The following is a 15,931-nucleotide window of genomic DNA, read 5'->3' on the forward strand; positions in this document are numbered from 1 at the left end:
AATATTTTCTACCTGGAATAACTTCTTCAAGCTGTCATAGCATATCATTGTTCAATTGAGTTAAACAATTTCTACTGGTTTATTTCTCTAACAAGTGTGCCTTTGCATCTTCTTCATTTCCTCTCTCAGAAAACTATACAGTAACTTTTTATTATTAATGAAAATGAGTACGTAAGATACAAAGTAAGTTTCTTCCCCAACTCCAAATTCAAAAGGGCTATTTCCTCTGCAAAAGACTCTAGACCTGGAAGTCTCTCTCGTATAATGACGTTTCCCTGTTTTTAAATAATTCTCCCCTCAGAATCTCTGATCTGTTACTTGAAAATAGTTACTATGATTGTTTTCAAAGAAAGCAACCCAAAATAATAATAATACAAAAAAGTTGGATATGAACCTAACCCTGATCAGTGCTATTAATTGCTACTTTTCCTCCCTCAGATTTTACCATATCTTATTCATTAATGATCCCTGTAGATTAGACAGATAATGTGGATACTCTAGCATCCACAAACTGTATTGCCTTTTTAATATTTATGAAGGGTTGTGGGGTGGGGGTTTTTTGGGGGTTTTTTGTTGTTGGTTGTTTTGTTTTTTTGGTTTTTGGGGGGTTTTTTTTGGTTGTTTTTGGTTGTTTGTTTTTTTTTTTTTATAAGAGGGTACCAGAAACGTTAAGATGTGTGGTAGTACAGGGCTTCAGCAGCTCATGAACTGCTGAAGGAGACACAGGAAAAACAAAAAGAAAAAAAAAAAAGCAAAACAACAAACAGAAAACCTCTGCTCAGTACAAAGCAACAATATAAGGACCAGCTTAAAAGCATGCACAGGTCTGCAGTGAAGCAGGTTGTATTTTCCACATCTTCAGACATCCTAGATATTATAAACAAAAGTATATGCTCAGCAGAAGACTCATGAAAAAATAAAGATCTTGAGTAGCTGATAACTATTTTTTTTTAGTTTCAGCAATAGCTGCCTTTAAGGAGCTATCACATAGAAAGGAGAGCAAGTTGGATCCATGAAGCTTTATCCTAAAGACCTAGATCCTTTTTTTGGCAGCTTTGGATATGAAATACCTGTCACTTGAGAAAGTGTAAGCTTCAGCAGCATAAAATTTAACAGGAGTCTTACATTAATTGCCCTCATTACAGTACTGGAACATGGGACCAGAATCAAACCACCCTTGAAACCCCTGAAACCAACACCACACTTCTCCTGTGGAATTATTCCCAGATCTTACTGCTTGCTACTAAAGCAATTTTAAACAGATCTACATTTTTTTTTTACGCATAGAAGTACCCATAGGACCGCTTTATCTATTTATTTGCTTTACTGCAGGAAAAAAGTGAGCCATGGAGACACAGAATCCAAGAGTCTTAACACAGAACTTGAACCAAACCTGGTCCAAAACCTGGCCTGAAGGATAACTCCAATTTACAGTCCTTTTAATTTGAAAACCTGAAATGAATTAGCAAAACGAAAACTGCTTAACTCTTTGAAAGAGCAAAAAAAACTTCTCCATTTTTAAGAAAAATATTTAAGTAATTTAATAAAAATATAGTAAACTTCATTAAAAACCTCACATATTTTAATACAAAAACGTACTCAAAATACTCAGTTCTAATCCAATTTACAGATGGCCTGTAAATTTTTCAATGCAATACCAAAAGTTATATAAAATGGCTAGGAACACAGCCCTTCCTTCCCCCCCCCGCCTTTTGAAACTAAGCAAATTGATCACAGCTATCAAACTTGGGAAGCCTATTAAAGCACCCATCAAGGCACAACACTCACTTCAATCCATTTCCTTAGCAATTCATCTTAAGGCTTCATCTAAATAGATCACACATTAATGGTAAATCCCAGAAGCAAACTGACCACTGTAATTGTTCTCTTCCAGAAATCACTAACTGGAATGTCTACTAGTATTAAAGTTATACAAATAATACCTTGTCACATGCCTTTCTTTTCAAATACAACTTTTCTTAAAAACCTAATAAAATAAATTAATTGGATTACAGATTATTCTAAAACAGAAACGAATCCTGCCTACTGGACAAAACAAATAGACGAAATACACAGATACTAGAAAGATAGCATTGCTTTACTTTATTACTGCTAACCTTTTATTTCTAGATAAGGCTTGCTTTATTTCAAGGTTTGAAATACCCACATAAACAAACAAAAGCAGAAAATCCACTTACATATTGTAGAAATCAAGTAGCCACTGAGATGGCTTAGCAAGACTGTCAAGGAGCAATCAACAAATAAAGGCTTTACTTAGAAGCATTAAAGTCTGAATCCTCAAAGATCTGAGAAATCAGAGACCAGAAAAAAAGAAATATTATCAGAGAAGAACCTGGCTGTATCCTTTGCTATTTTTAAACCTTCCGCATCTCAAGATTCGAGAAAATTTTATCACATCATACTGATGTACGGTGGTGTGTTTTGTAAGGGAGAGGGAAAGAACAGCATCTTGAGAGCAGTTACACAGTTTCTTAACCAAATCAGCAAGGCTGACTGCCTTACGTCCCACTTCTGGAAATTATTCTGTCTTAACACAATTGAGCTTAAGCAACATTTTCAGAAGAATTTGAGGAGAGAGTAGCATGCAATACCTATCTAAGGGACAGAACTACGCACAGAGCAGGCAAGCCAAGTTAATCATCCTAAAAGAGGAGGCCTGCACGTTGTCTTAACCTTTAATTCTAAGGACGTCTTGCTCGCAAAGCTACAGCACTTACTGTCATTAAGCAACTATATAAACCACTTTGTATTCAAAGGGAAGATTTCTATGCAAAATGCCCTTGCTGTGAGGGGGCAGGGGTAGAACAAAAACCTAACAGAGTCATAGGAAGGCAAACATGTTCCTTTCCAGTGCTCTGAAATTAAGTTTAAGTCCTCAGGAAAGTAATCCTAACAATAATGGATATGCAGGAGGAATGGGATTCTCTTCTCTCTCTCTCCAAAGGTGCTTGAACTTATCATCTCACTCTGCAGGACAAGTCAACATCCTTGTATGACCTGCATATGCTAAATTCAGCATCTTCAAGGGCATGCTGTTCATCAGTCCCTCCACCACTACCTGAAAAGGCATACAGCAACATTTAAAACGTACCATTGGAAGGAAAAAGACTTGGAGATTAACTCCCTCCAACCCTCAATTACACTTCTCAGCATACTCATGTTTCAGATTTTGTATTGCTTTAAAAGAACTGTACTTTAGAGAAAAGCAATTGCTCCTGTACAGATGAAAGGGGAGGCCTTGCTGCCAATTTAACTACACTCTGGTAGGACAGGATCTTCAGGCAATTAGATGTTCCGGTAAGATAACTTGTTTATTTCTTCCCTCCTTGGTTGATGAATAAGAACTATTCTGAAAAATGGTCCTAGGACAGGTACTCAGCCACTGTACTACTTCAACTTTGGAAACTGAAGGACAGGAAAAAGTTATTTTACCCATCTAAGGAATATCCATATTGAATGACTTCCAGATTCACTTATGCAAAATAAAATAATAAATATATGGCAAGGAAACGACCCATTCAATATTTGTGTTTAAACACGGTTGCTAAGACAATCTTGTAAATTTTTCATTATGAAAAAAGTCTTCATCTTTCCACACAATTACTAATCGTTTGTATTGTGGTTATTTTGATCAGGAAACAAATTAATTTGTGGAAGTTCAAGAAGTTAACTGTCCCTTATTAGGAGATTCCATCATCACTTAGATGCTTCCTGAATCTTTACAAAGACTCTCAGGAACTGAACAGCCCTTGCATTTTCTTTTCCCGTCATTCCCTAATTTCTGTCAGAAGAATGCATAGACAAACCATTCCCTGGGTGAATGTCACAGTACATCAAAACAACTAAAGAAGTTTTTCTCTTTCACAAGTATCTTAGGAAAAGATTCAGTCTTCAGCAACTTGTGGGAATAATCTCCATAGCCTCTCTCTTACTGAGCTTGCCAAGAATATATAGAAAAGGACTCATTTGTAAAGAAAACAGACTGGATTTTTTGGAGTCTCTCCCTTAGAAAAGGAAGAGAAATATTAATTTGTTCTGATGTTTCTTCTTGAAATATAGAACCTTGATAAATTTAGAGAAAGAGATGAGAATAAAGAGCGGTGGGGTTTTTTTAAAGAAAATATCACAAAGGAAGTTGAGTATCTATAATAGAAAGAGTTAAAACAATTTTCTTAATTTTCACTTCTGGATGATGGGGCAAGGGGAAGCAGAAAGGACTGCTTTGCTTCTTCCTGCATTGTTTAGAAGACACTGCAGTAGTGATTAGGGGCACAGAATCCAGTTGGAGGTCAGTGACGAATGGTGTTCCCCAGGGGTCAGTACTGGGTCCAGTCCTCTTCAATATATTCAGCAATGACCTCTATGAGGGGATAGAGTGCACCCTCAGCAAGTTTGCTGATGACACAAAGCTGGGGGGGGGTGGCTGACACACCGGAAGGCTGTGCCGCCATCCAGAGAGACCTGGACAGGCTGGAGAGCTGGGCAAAGAGGAACCTTATGAAATTCAATAAGGGCAAGTGCAGGGTGCTGCACCTGGGGAGGAATAACCCCATGCACCAATACAGGTTGGGGGCTGACCTGCTGGAGAGCAGCTCAGCTGAAAGAGACCTGGGAGTCCTGGTGGACAACAGGATGACCATGAGCCAGCAATGTGCCCTTGTGGCCAAGAAGGCCAATGGCATCCTGGGGTGCACCAAGAGTGTGGCCAGCAGGTTGAGGGAGGTCATCCTCCCACTCTACTCTGCCTTGGTGAGGCCGCACCTGGAGTACTGTGTCCAGTTCTGGGCTCCCCGGTTCAAGAAGAACAGGGAACTGCTGGAAAGCAGTCTCCAACTGCTACTTGGAGAGCTACCAAGATGATTAGGGGACTGGAATGCCTCTCTTATGAAGAAAGGCTGAGGGATTTGGGTCTCTTCAGTATGGAAAAAAGACGGATGAGGGGGGACCTTATCAACACTTCTAAATACTTAAAGGCTGGGTGTCAGGAGGATGGGGCCAGGCTCTTTTCAGTGGTGCCCGGGGACAGGACAAGAGGTAATGGACACAAACTTGAGCATAGGAAGTTCCACCTAAACATGAGGAGGAACTTCTTTCCTTTGAGGGTGGCAGAGCACTGGAACAGGCTGCCCAGAGAGGTGGTGGAGCCTCCATCTCTGGAGACATTCAAAACCTGCCTGGACGCGTTCCTGTGCAACCTGCTCTAGGTGACCCTGCTGTGGCAGGGGGGTTGGACTAGATGATCTCCAGAGGTCCCTTCCAACCCTATGATTCTATGATTCTGTAAGAAGAAAGAAAATGTCACCTACTCTAATTCAAAAAAGAAAAAAAAAAAAAAGAAAGTGGAGGAGCCACTGAAGTCACAGCCAAACAAAGGAGGATTCCTTGCATTGTCAAAAAAAGCAGTGCTAGAAACAATCTAATCAATTTTCTTTTTGCGGAACAGATACTGAAATCTGAACCAGAAAGATGGAAAACAGCCTTAGCACGGCTGAAGCAGAAAAATGTTGAATATTAAGTTTATTTTAAGATTTTTGTTGGTTTTGCATGGTTTTGTTGGTTTTTTTATATCACCTAATCTGTTGGGGAATAAAAACTTATAAATACACATATTAGTGAGAATTCATCTGAATTAGTATTTGTAAACAAGCAGCATATATACAATAGCAAACCAAGTATTGTACTATTTCTTTTCCTGAAGTAAAACTTTTCAGACTCTCATAAAATGTTTGTTCCACTTGTATGATTACTATGGATCTTACCCACAAACTTGCAAAATCAAAATCTCAAGTTTCATTAAAAATACTATTACCGTCTGTTTTACTCTGAAATGACGCTTGAAAAATATCATCTATGTTATATAAAAGCTTAAAAAAAACCCCAAAACCAAAAAAATCAAGCTTCAAGTCTGGTTGATCCCAACAATGCCACCTGATTTTGTGCCCTGATTTTTGGCTAATGACACAATACTGCAAACCAAACAATAATCTCCATTTCACTGTAAATTTTTAATATATGATTGCTTTCATTTCAATTATATTCAACTCAAAACAGTTATTAACAAAGATTTTTAAAAAAAATGAATACCTCGGTCTGACCTTCATGGGCACTGGATTCATGAGTGACACGAATAGCCTAAAATTGAAACATATTTCAATCAGATTTTAAATGAGACACTTCCATTGTTTTAAGAATCACAGTTTGCCCTTCGTTTTATCAAATGTCATAGATGTAAATATTTTTGTTCAGTGCTTGTAATAAATAAATGAAAAAATAATAAATAAATCATCTCCACTTCGAAGGATATCAGAAGACCAATATTTCAGTTTCATCACAGTCAGTTCAAATCAAATACCTAACAGTTTGAAACCGCACTTTTATACACAGAAAAGACTATAGGCAAGTGTTTTTGTTATGTATCACTTCTTAAGCAGACAAAACACTTTAGATAGAAGCTCTGATCAGATACCTTGTGTCCAACATTTCTACAGAAAATGTCATCAAACCTCTACTGTTTCTCTTTGTTATGACTTCCCTCAGCCACATGTTAACAACCTTATTCCTGAGAGCTTCACAATAAGCTTAAATTGAACTCAGGCTCGGAAATAATTTGAAAGGGTGTCATCATTACCATCAGGAGAAACAGCACCATTCTCCCCTTCCACCACTGCCCAGATGTTTCTGCCACATCCCTTCAAACAGCACTAATGATCTGTCTAACCACACTATCAGCTAGCTCATCTAATTGTTTGGGGGGGGGGGGGGGGGGGGAGGGGGGAAGGAGATTATATTTCAGCAAAATCAGCTCTTTGTGTGCCCCAAACTGCTACCGCCAAAGAGGGATGACTAGAAGGCACAAATGAAAGGAGGCAGCAGAAGGACCATCCTTTCAGCTATAGCCCCAGATCAGCTTAAATTGACCATTAAACTGCATCCTGAACACACTAAAAACATTATGCATGCATTTCTCATCCATTTCAAAGTCATTTTAAACTAAGACAGTGAATTAATACAGATGAGGAACGTCGACAAAATCCATTCTGCTGACTGAGCTATGGGCAGGCAGGAATACTTTACCAAAGCAGGGTTTTCTTTGTATCAACTGTCTGATCACAAGCTCATGTGTAAAATCGAATTGTTTAAGTGCTTCACTGTATCAAGTCCTGCTCATGCAAATAATTCTTGTACCATTTTAAATAAAAGTAAAACCACATGATACCAACTTCATAAGTTTCTAGATATTTGGCCCTCTCTTCCGGAGTCATAGATAATGAATCTTCTAGGAACTTCTTCAGTGAAGAATTAGTTTCTTAAAAAAATAAAAAAGACATAATTATAGAATCATAGAATGGTTCCGGTTAGAAGGGTTAGTTATGAGTTTGAGTCATGCTTTAACTCCAGCTTCACTCAAAGCTTACAGAATGCTTATATCCAACGAAAGATTTAAAGATATAATTACATCGTATCTTTAAGACACTGAAGGCTGACTGCAAGAGGAATTGCTACCTGCTGCAGTTTGCAATGTTTCGAGTGCTTTAGTTCGTGGATTAGGACGAAATACTGGTTTTCTAATTACAGGTAGAAATGCTCTTTGAATAGAAATCATCCTTTATGAATGGTTATATTCGGAGAAAATAGTACAAAACCCATCCTTCCCTTAATGCCTCCCCACAGTTAAAGAAAAAAAGGGAAAAGCCAAAAAAAAAAACCCAACCAACCAAAAAAACCTTACCAAAGTTCATTTTATCTCTGTTGTTTGCAATAGCATGAATTAGCCCAATTGTTCCACAAGCATTGTTAATGGTCTGCTTCATGAAATACACTGATGATTTGACATCTTGCCCCTTGGCTTTTATTCTCTCTTCTTCTTCTGTTCTGAAGGTTTCATACTAGAAGGAAAATTACAGACATTTCACAAGTAGTACAAATAAATAGTGGCTACATTATTCAAGCAAAAATAATTTTAAAAAAGCAAAAGCTAAATAAAAAAAAAAAACCCAAAACCTCAACCTGTAATTCGAAACACTTAACAAGCATGGTCCAACAAATACGTGTAAACTTACTCAACTGAACACTTAAACCAATGCCTTGTCACTAGCCAAAACACAGTCACACTTGAAACATCATTTGGAAATATGTGTTAAATAACATAATTTCAAAAATGGTAAAAATTTTTCCTTGATCAGAGCACCTGTCACCGTCCCTCTTCAATCCAGCAAAAAGCTTTAAAGAACAGAGGTCTCAAAGCATTATCAAGCAAACCATAGTATTTCAGATGTTTAATCAACATGAAACACTTTTACAAGTTCCATTTTTACATTTCAATTTTCAGGAATACAAAATAAGATTTTTATAATGCTCATGGCCTCAAAACAGGCCCTTCAAAAGCCATATTCATAAAATGAATGTTTATTTTCTGTAGCAAAAGAAAGAATTTAGTTTGATTGAATAATCTAAAGTACTTGTTTTGTAAAGATCATAACTGAATAAGATCTGTTACACTGTGCAACAGTGTGTTGGTTTTGTGATTTTTTTTGTTGGTTCTTTTTTGTGGGCGGAAGTGTTTTTCAGTTTTATCTTTAGCTGCATTATTATTTTTTTTTATTTCAAGATTTTCATCTCATACATAAAAAGAATGAAAGAAAACTGCAAATGTTCCAGACAATGCTGTTCTTTCTTCCTCCTTTGCCTGTTTTACTAGGTACTTTTGTATACAAAAAAATACTGAAGTAGATGGGGTTTTTATCCAACTATGACAAAAGCGAAGTTTGCATGCAGAATGTTATCACAGAACTCTTCCTGAAAACCCATGAGAAATTTCTCTCAGATTCTATGTACCATCAGTGACAAACAAAACCAAGAAGTTTTTCCAGCATCGTGATTCCACGCTTGCAGCTTGTCTGAATGTTCTGAATGGTCTAAGTAACAGCAAGAGCATTTACAAAGCATTTTAATTTGATACCACTTATCTACAAGTTAACAAAAATTGCCTTAATTGAAAAAAAAACTTCATAGAGTATAATTGGACAAAAGTTCACATTAGATAAGGTAAACAATATAGCTGCCATTCACTCCCTGCCAACCAAAATAAACTCCATGGCAAAAATAAATATATAAATGTTGAGAATACTGAAAATATGACTTTGAGCAAGGGTTAGACCAGATCACCTCAAGAGGTCCCTCCTAACCCGAGCTGTCCCATGACATGTTTTCATTGGGCCATGCCCAAAATGCCCAACGCTCACAGTATTCAGTCTGTCTTAGAGCCTACAATGCAGACTAAGAAAGTCATTGGCCTTTAAACTGGACAATAACCCTGAGATTATCTGTATGCTAACAAGAGTACGTTGCCCTAAAAGCAAGTTCAAGCAAATTGATACATTGGAAACATAAAAGAAAGGAACTTCTAGACAGAAGAACAAAGACATGATAGAAAAGTGTTTACAAAGGCAGCAAAATTAATTGAGCCACACTTTCATAAATGTAGACACATACAAGATGCATAAATAAACAGCAAATTAAATAAAAGCAGACTGTAACAGGCATATTGAAAGGGAGTCTGAGAAGGAAAAAAATAGTCCAGAAATACAGAATAACGCTCAAGAATCTTATAGAGTTCACACTGAATAACAAAAGCTTCAGAACATTGGGACTTCACATGAAAGATTCAGCCTTCATGCACTCAGGCTAAACAGTTGATTGAAATACTTGTGTCCCTTATGTTTCTGAAGAATTAACATGCTGGAGAAAATATCAAATATTTGACTGGTGGTCAAATTTGATTGATCAATGCAACAGAGTATATGCTGTTTCTCTGGCTGTTTGTCATATGCTTCTTGAGGATGAAATGAGATACACTTTCTGGGATGAGAGGGAGATCGTTCTTTCCCATGGAATGATGCTTCCTTAGCATGATCCAAGAAAGGAAGTTTGCACTGGCAGGGAGGCAAAAGAAAAGCGACAGTCATAGAAGGAGCTCCGACCTGTAGCTCAGGCAGCCAGACAGAACCCACAGCACACAGAAAACAATGCTGCAAAGGTGACAGAAATTTCCTGAAAGCACGTGAGGATAGTTAAGAGTTTGCTAAAATTCAAAACTATTGAGGTAGCTGAAATCAAGCCTGAAAAGGACTGCCTATGTAGCTGTTCTGGAGAAACTGAGAATGCAAGGGTTTACAGGACCTAACGAGTAAGAGGACTGACCTAATCACTCTTCTCTCTATTTAAACAGGTTTTGTTATAGAAGTTAAGCTTTAATAGCTAACTGCTTTATCCTTATAAACCACATGTTGTTTTTGAGAAACGTATTAAAAGGAAGAAGTTACGGCAGATTCACCTCAAACATTTTGTCTGACCTTATCACAATCCCATAAAATTTTTATAAATTGAAAGATTAATATGAATCACACATTTCGACCTACGTAACACTTGAAGGAGATATTCAAGATGAATGTCTTTTCTAAGTAGAAACATACGATGACATAAAATAAGCAGACTTGAAGATTTAACCAAATCAAGTATTTAAAAGTCTAACGGAGAGGAAGAAGGGGGAAGGGAATTCTCTTTCATCTTAGAAATATGCCGCATCTGTCCAAGAAGCAAAAGCCATACAGATACTGATGACTGAACTAAAAGTGGATTGAAGTTTGGTCAGTGCAACAGTAAGAAAACTCAAAAAGTAGTTGCATTTGATACAGTCCTACACCCTACCTCTTATTTTGCTTATGCTAAAAGAAGCAAACAGAGCCACTTCACAGTACATATTAAAAAAAAAAAGAAAGAAAAGCCTTAAATTGTCTGTAATAGAAAAATGTGAGGTGCATTTCTCTGTGCTTCTACATTAGCTTTTCCCACTCCAACTTGAAAAGAAATTGGAAATATACATGTAAGGTTATCAAAAGAAGGTTAAAAAAAGGAAGCATTTTGTTGGTGTTTTTAATTAAGGAGTCTCTTGAGTAAGGTTTGAGTCTCATCTTGATTCTATTATGACACCAAAGTACAAAATTCAAACTATTCATTCCCATTTCATTTACAACAAAAGTGATTAGCTGATTATTAAATAAACATTTACCTTTTCTGTTATCGGAAAGAGAAGTAGGACTGCACAGACAGGTCTTGGCACCATGCTAAGCAGTTCTGGTTCCATACCATAAACATCTACAAATTGCCAGTCAGGATGTATACCTAACTGCTTGAGAAACTGGAAAAGTAAAAAATAGAATAATATTAAATGAGTATGCTCATATACCTACCTTTTTAGAAGCATAACAGAGTATTTACAATATGAAATACATTGCAACAACCCATACTTTCCAAAATCTAAGGAGACTAAACGAGATTCAAGTTTTAATAAACAAATAAATCATAATGCTAATCAAGACAATCAAAATTCCCATGTTTTATTTATTTAGATAGCTTTATGAAATGGAAGTGAAAACAATCCTAGCACTATTTACTAAAGCATTAAAGCATAAGCATTTCAGCCATTTGGAAAGTGTTTTGCCACAAATACAAGAATACCAAATATTCACTTTAACTTGAAATCACAGGTCAGAGCACATATGAATAACCTTATGATATTATTTGACTCCATGAGTACTTCAGAATACCTGACACCATTGCTTATGTTGGAGATATTGGGTTTCAGCAACTTAAAAAAAATTGTGATCTTCAATAGCCTTTTGAGCAAAGAGACACAAGATATGTATTTTAGTAGGTGTACCTTTTAGGGTGTTCTTTCACATGAAAAATCCTTTCAAACTATGATAGAGTAACATATTTTGAAGTAGACAAAGATTAAGTGCCACACAATAATCGTAAATCTTCAAGTAATTCTCAGTTGCTTCTTTAGAACTCCTGAATGGCACCTAAGCCAAAGGCTTTCTGATCCTCTTTCCTACATTATAGCTATATGTCACAATACAAAAAGGGATTTTAGATCTTTTACCTAACATTAATCCACTTAAGAACAAAAGAGACACTGTAGCACCTACTAAGCTTCGACAACCTTAGCCTATAATTGGGTGCTCACTTTTAAATCAGATATTCTTTTACTCAGATAAGTTATGTACCACAACAGTTGCACAATTAATAACGATATATGATCTAAACCAGTTTGAAATATTTGTGTTATCAGAGTCTAGAAGAATGTAACTGTGTTCAGAAACTATTGTTACTGTACACACACTGACCATTCATAATTATAAGAAAAAGCTAGTGGTAGACTGTGGCATACACAAATACTATTTTGAAATACTACTTCTACTGGTAAAAGAATACATTTTGGAGAAAAACAAGATGTGTGAGCCTTATGTATTTTCCAAAAAGGTAACATTTCACAACTTACTGTATTTCTGCTGGAAAAGTCATAATCTATAGGAAAATCTTACTCAGTCACCTGGGGCTCTCGAGTTTAAAATAAGGAAAGTCTGCTGACAGAGAGCTGCAAATTTAAATGCCTGAAAATACATGCAGTAAATAATATTCCTCTACCCTCTCTAATGGAAAAAAACAATGAATTCCTAAAGCAGTTCTTTAGCCAGCTCTCAACAAAACTCAACTCTGCAGTTCAACATACTGTTCCCTAAAGTGATACTGGAGAAGACCAGAGTAATTTGCCCGTTATCTTTATTAGATGGGAAAGGTTATTTTAAAAGCTTCATTATACTTCCTGCCCAATGCTATTTGAGGAAATCCATTTATTGATACATTTGCAGTAAAGATGCTTAAGAATCACGTAAGATGATAAGCCTAAATGAAAGGCATAAATGACTCTTCTTTCCATAATCCACCTATGCACAAGAATTCAGTAACAGTTATGCTTTATTTGAGTAGATTCATACCTACAGAGATGTAACTGTAAGAAATATTCAAAACGAATATTTTATTAAAACAAAACACAAGAACATACAACGAAATACAAGTGTCTTCATCTAACATGAGATCCCTTCAAATACCAGTTTCAGCTTGTGTTGGGCAAGAGGCAAGGTGGTTGTCTTTCAGGAGACAAAGCCAAGGGGCTGACTCTCAATATTTGCAGATATAAAGGAGACAATTTCTACAAAGGCTGAATATATGGACAAGTATTTATAAAGAATAAGGAAGATTTTTACCAGTAACACTTAGGAGTACCTTCTACAAGGGGGCAAAACAATAGCAAATATACACACCCTGAAGTTTATTAAGAGAATGAAGCTGCAGTTTGCAGCCAGTGTTTTGAGGTGAAAAAAACCCAAACCAACCCCACACTTTACCATTTTAAATGCATTATTCTATTTCCATTTTACACTGCAAGACATGACAACAGAAGATGGATAGACATAGTGCTTAGAGATATGGTTTAGTGATGGGTTTTGTCAGAGTTACGCTGCTGGTTGGATTAGATGATCTGAAAGGTCCCTTCCAACCTAGGCGATCTATGATTCTATGATTTAGGTTTGAAAAAAGTTTAAAGAGTATCTTGGAAAAATTAATATGGCTTTCTGTGTATCTACAGTAATAATCTATACAGTTCACAGAGCTAGTTCAGTATTTGATTATGGCTGCTTTGCAAAATATGGAGATTTTCTTTTCATAAGGCCACGTAAACACTTTTCCCCATTTTTCTCTTTTTCTTACACTACCTACTAATAATAAAGAACACAGATTGACTATAAATTCAAAGAGGAAAAGGGGGATGATAAAGTACCTTTATCAAGCTCTTAAGGAAATCTTGTTCCCTTATGTAGAGGTTTGTGGTACTGGACACAAGTCATAATTAAGGCTTTGCAGAACCTACCCTTTTTGACTAGTTTAGAAAACAAGATAGTTTTGAAGTACAATAAGAAAATTCAGTAGAGAAGATTGCTTATTTAATACACCAAGCTCTTTTGGTTCTGTACGACCTTTAAGTCTTGCCAAGATTGGCAAGAAGGGCAAACCGTTATCTTTTAATGAAAATGGGGAAAAGGGAAAGTGTTAAGTATTTACTAGCTGATGAAACAGAAGACAGTATTTTTTGAACTCCTATTCTAACCCTCTTGGTTGTGAAGATAATTACCCCTTTGTGAATAGCAAAAAAAAAAAAAAAAAGCTGAAGGGGAAGGGAGTACATGTATAAGCGCATTAAAATACTCCTAGTACTTTCCTTACTAAGCCAACAACTAATCTTTCCATCATTTTTACTGCTGTCATTCAGAACGGCGGGAAAAGTAATGCCACTGAAAAAAACCTATTTAATATTTTGCAAGATTACATGAAATAAAGTTACAAAACCCCAATAAAATAAAAACAACACTGACCTAGAAAAAGCCCCCACAACCAGAAAAATCAATACTAGAAGGATCACATTAAGCTACTGGACAAATAAGTGATTTAGGATCTCCTGTCCTGTTCCACAACAAAAAAACCAACCAAAACAAACAAAAAACCCACAAACCCCAAATCAACAAAACACTCCCTAAACCCAAAAATACCTACTCAAACTCCTAAATGAACTATTCAACATAACTAAAACTCCACAGATATAGGGTGCCTTTCATTACTCACGTTACCGTACTGCCTAGAATTTTTACAGTCTAAAAAATTATAAGTTTCAGTATACAATGAGTGATGACTAGAAGTGATGGTCAGCACTACAGAGAACAGCAAGAGCATAGGCTTAGTAAGACAGGTAGTGATCTTAACACACAAGCAGCCTAACAACTTTATTGTTGAATTATTTAAAAAAAAAAAAAATTAAAAAAAAAAGCCAGGAAGAGATCCAAAATAGGCAAAGGAGATACCTCTGTGTATCAAGAGGGTTTAATTCAGGCCTGAGGAAAAAAAAAAAATATAAAGATATCCTTCTGAAAATTTAGTAAGTAGATGATAAAAACTGGCAGCATAAAACCGTGTGTAAAAGAGACTGACAGACAGGTAACCGATGAATAATAGAGGGCAGGATGGGAAGAACCCTTAAAACAAATATATAGAGCTTATTTTTAATGTGGAGATGTGCAAAGAAAAAAAAAGGAGTTCAATCAGTGACATAGCCAGATAAGTAGTCTTTTGCAACTGTGTTCTGAATGGATAAAAGCAAGGCAAGACTGTATTTAATTTAACAGGGTCAGGGAGAAGAAAGTTTGCAGGAATAAAACCAAGTTGTTAGGAACCAGGAAAAGTTCTTTACAGGGACAAAAATCCCTATTAGATGTGACACAGGAAGGTCAGAAATGAGATGCCACAAGCAACAACTTCAGTTTTGGCAAACTACCTGAATACCTTAGTCATAACTAATTTAAACCTCCTTTTTTTCTCCCTCAGTCTTTTTCTAGCTCTTTCCTAGGCCAGACAAAGATGCTGGTACAAAAAGGAGTCAGTTATGCACCAGAAGGTGAAGCAACCACTTCCCCACTGACAAAAACATTCCTGTTTTAGGACAGCAGGCAGTTCTCTATGCCTTTTAGACAGTGTCAGTCATAGGGAGGGACCTCTGCTGCTTCGCATTCCAATTATTCAGTGACTACCCATTTCTGACTATTCTTAAGTTATATGTCTTCAAGCATGTACCTTAGAAAAGGAAAAAAAAAAAAGATACTTGGCTTACTTGGCTACATTACAGAAGTCTTACAGGGGCTCAGGAAGAACAGCAGCAACAACAAAAAACACCACACATGTCTCTATCTAGTTTATTAACTTTTTCAGAACTTTGTTTTTACTGATTATTGCCACATTTTCAGTTGTCTCTTTTCTTGTTGTATTAAAACACCTTCCTGCATGCTTCTTGGATTTTCCCTGGTCCATCTAACCATTAGACAAGAAGCCACTTTTGAAATTACTTTCCCCCCGACACACACACCTTATCTGTACTTCTCGTGAATTTCTCCTTTCCCCCAGTATTCCAGAAGGCCGTTCCTTCTCACCTGATTATTAATGTTTTCAACTAGCTAAGGGG

General features: G+C 36.5%; 1 protein-coding gene across 2 annotated transcripts in view; it reads right to left on the bottom strand.

The window, feature by feature from the left end:
- The window catches only part of UCHL3 (ubiquitin C-terminal hydrolase L3), a 45,453-nt gene that overhangs the window by 21,143 nt on the left and 8,379 nt on the right, over positions 1-15,931 (bottom strand). For both annotated transcript variants that reach the window (XM_074563824.1, XM_074563819.1), the window contains exons 2-5: positions 11,090-11,218; positions 7,751-7,907; positions 7,242-7,327; positions 6,106-6,153 (exon numbers count right to left, since the gene is read on the bottom strand). In XM_074563824.1, the coding sequence (XP_074419925.1) occupies positions 6,106-6,153; positions 7,242-7,327; positions 7,751-7,907; positions 11,090-11,164 (366 nt within the window). In that variant the 5' untranslated portion in view covers positions 11,165-11,218. The remainder of the gene's footprint in view (positions 1-6,105; positions 6,154-7,241; positions 7,328-7,750; positions 7,908-11,089; positions 11,219-15,931) is intronic.

The sequence above is a fragment of the Larus michahellis genome, chromosome 1, assembly GCF_964199755.1.
Source record: "Larus michahellis chromosome 1, bLarMic1.1, whole genome shotgun sequence".
NCBI lineage: Eukaryota > Metazoa > Chordata > Aves > Charadriiformes > Laridae > Larus > Larus michahellis.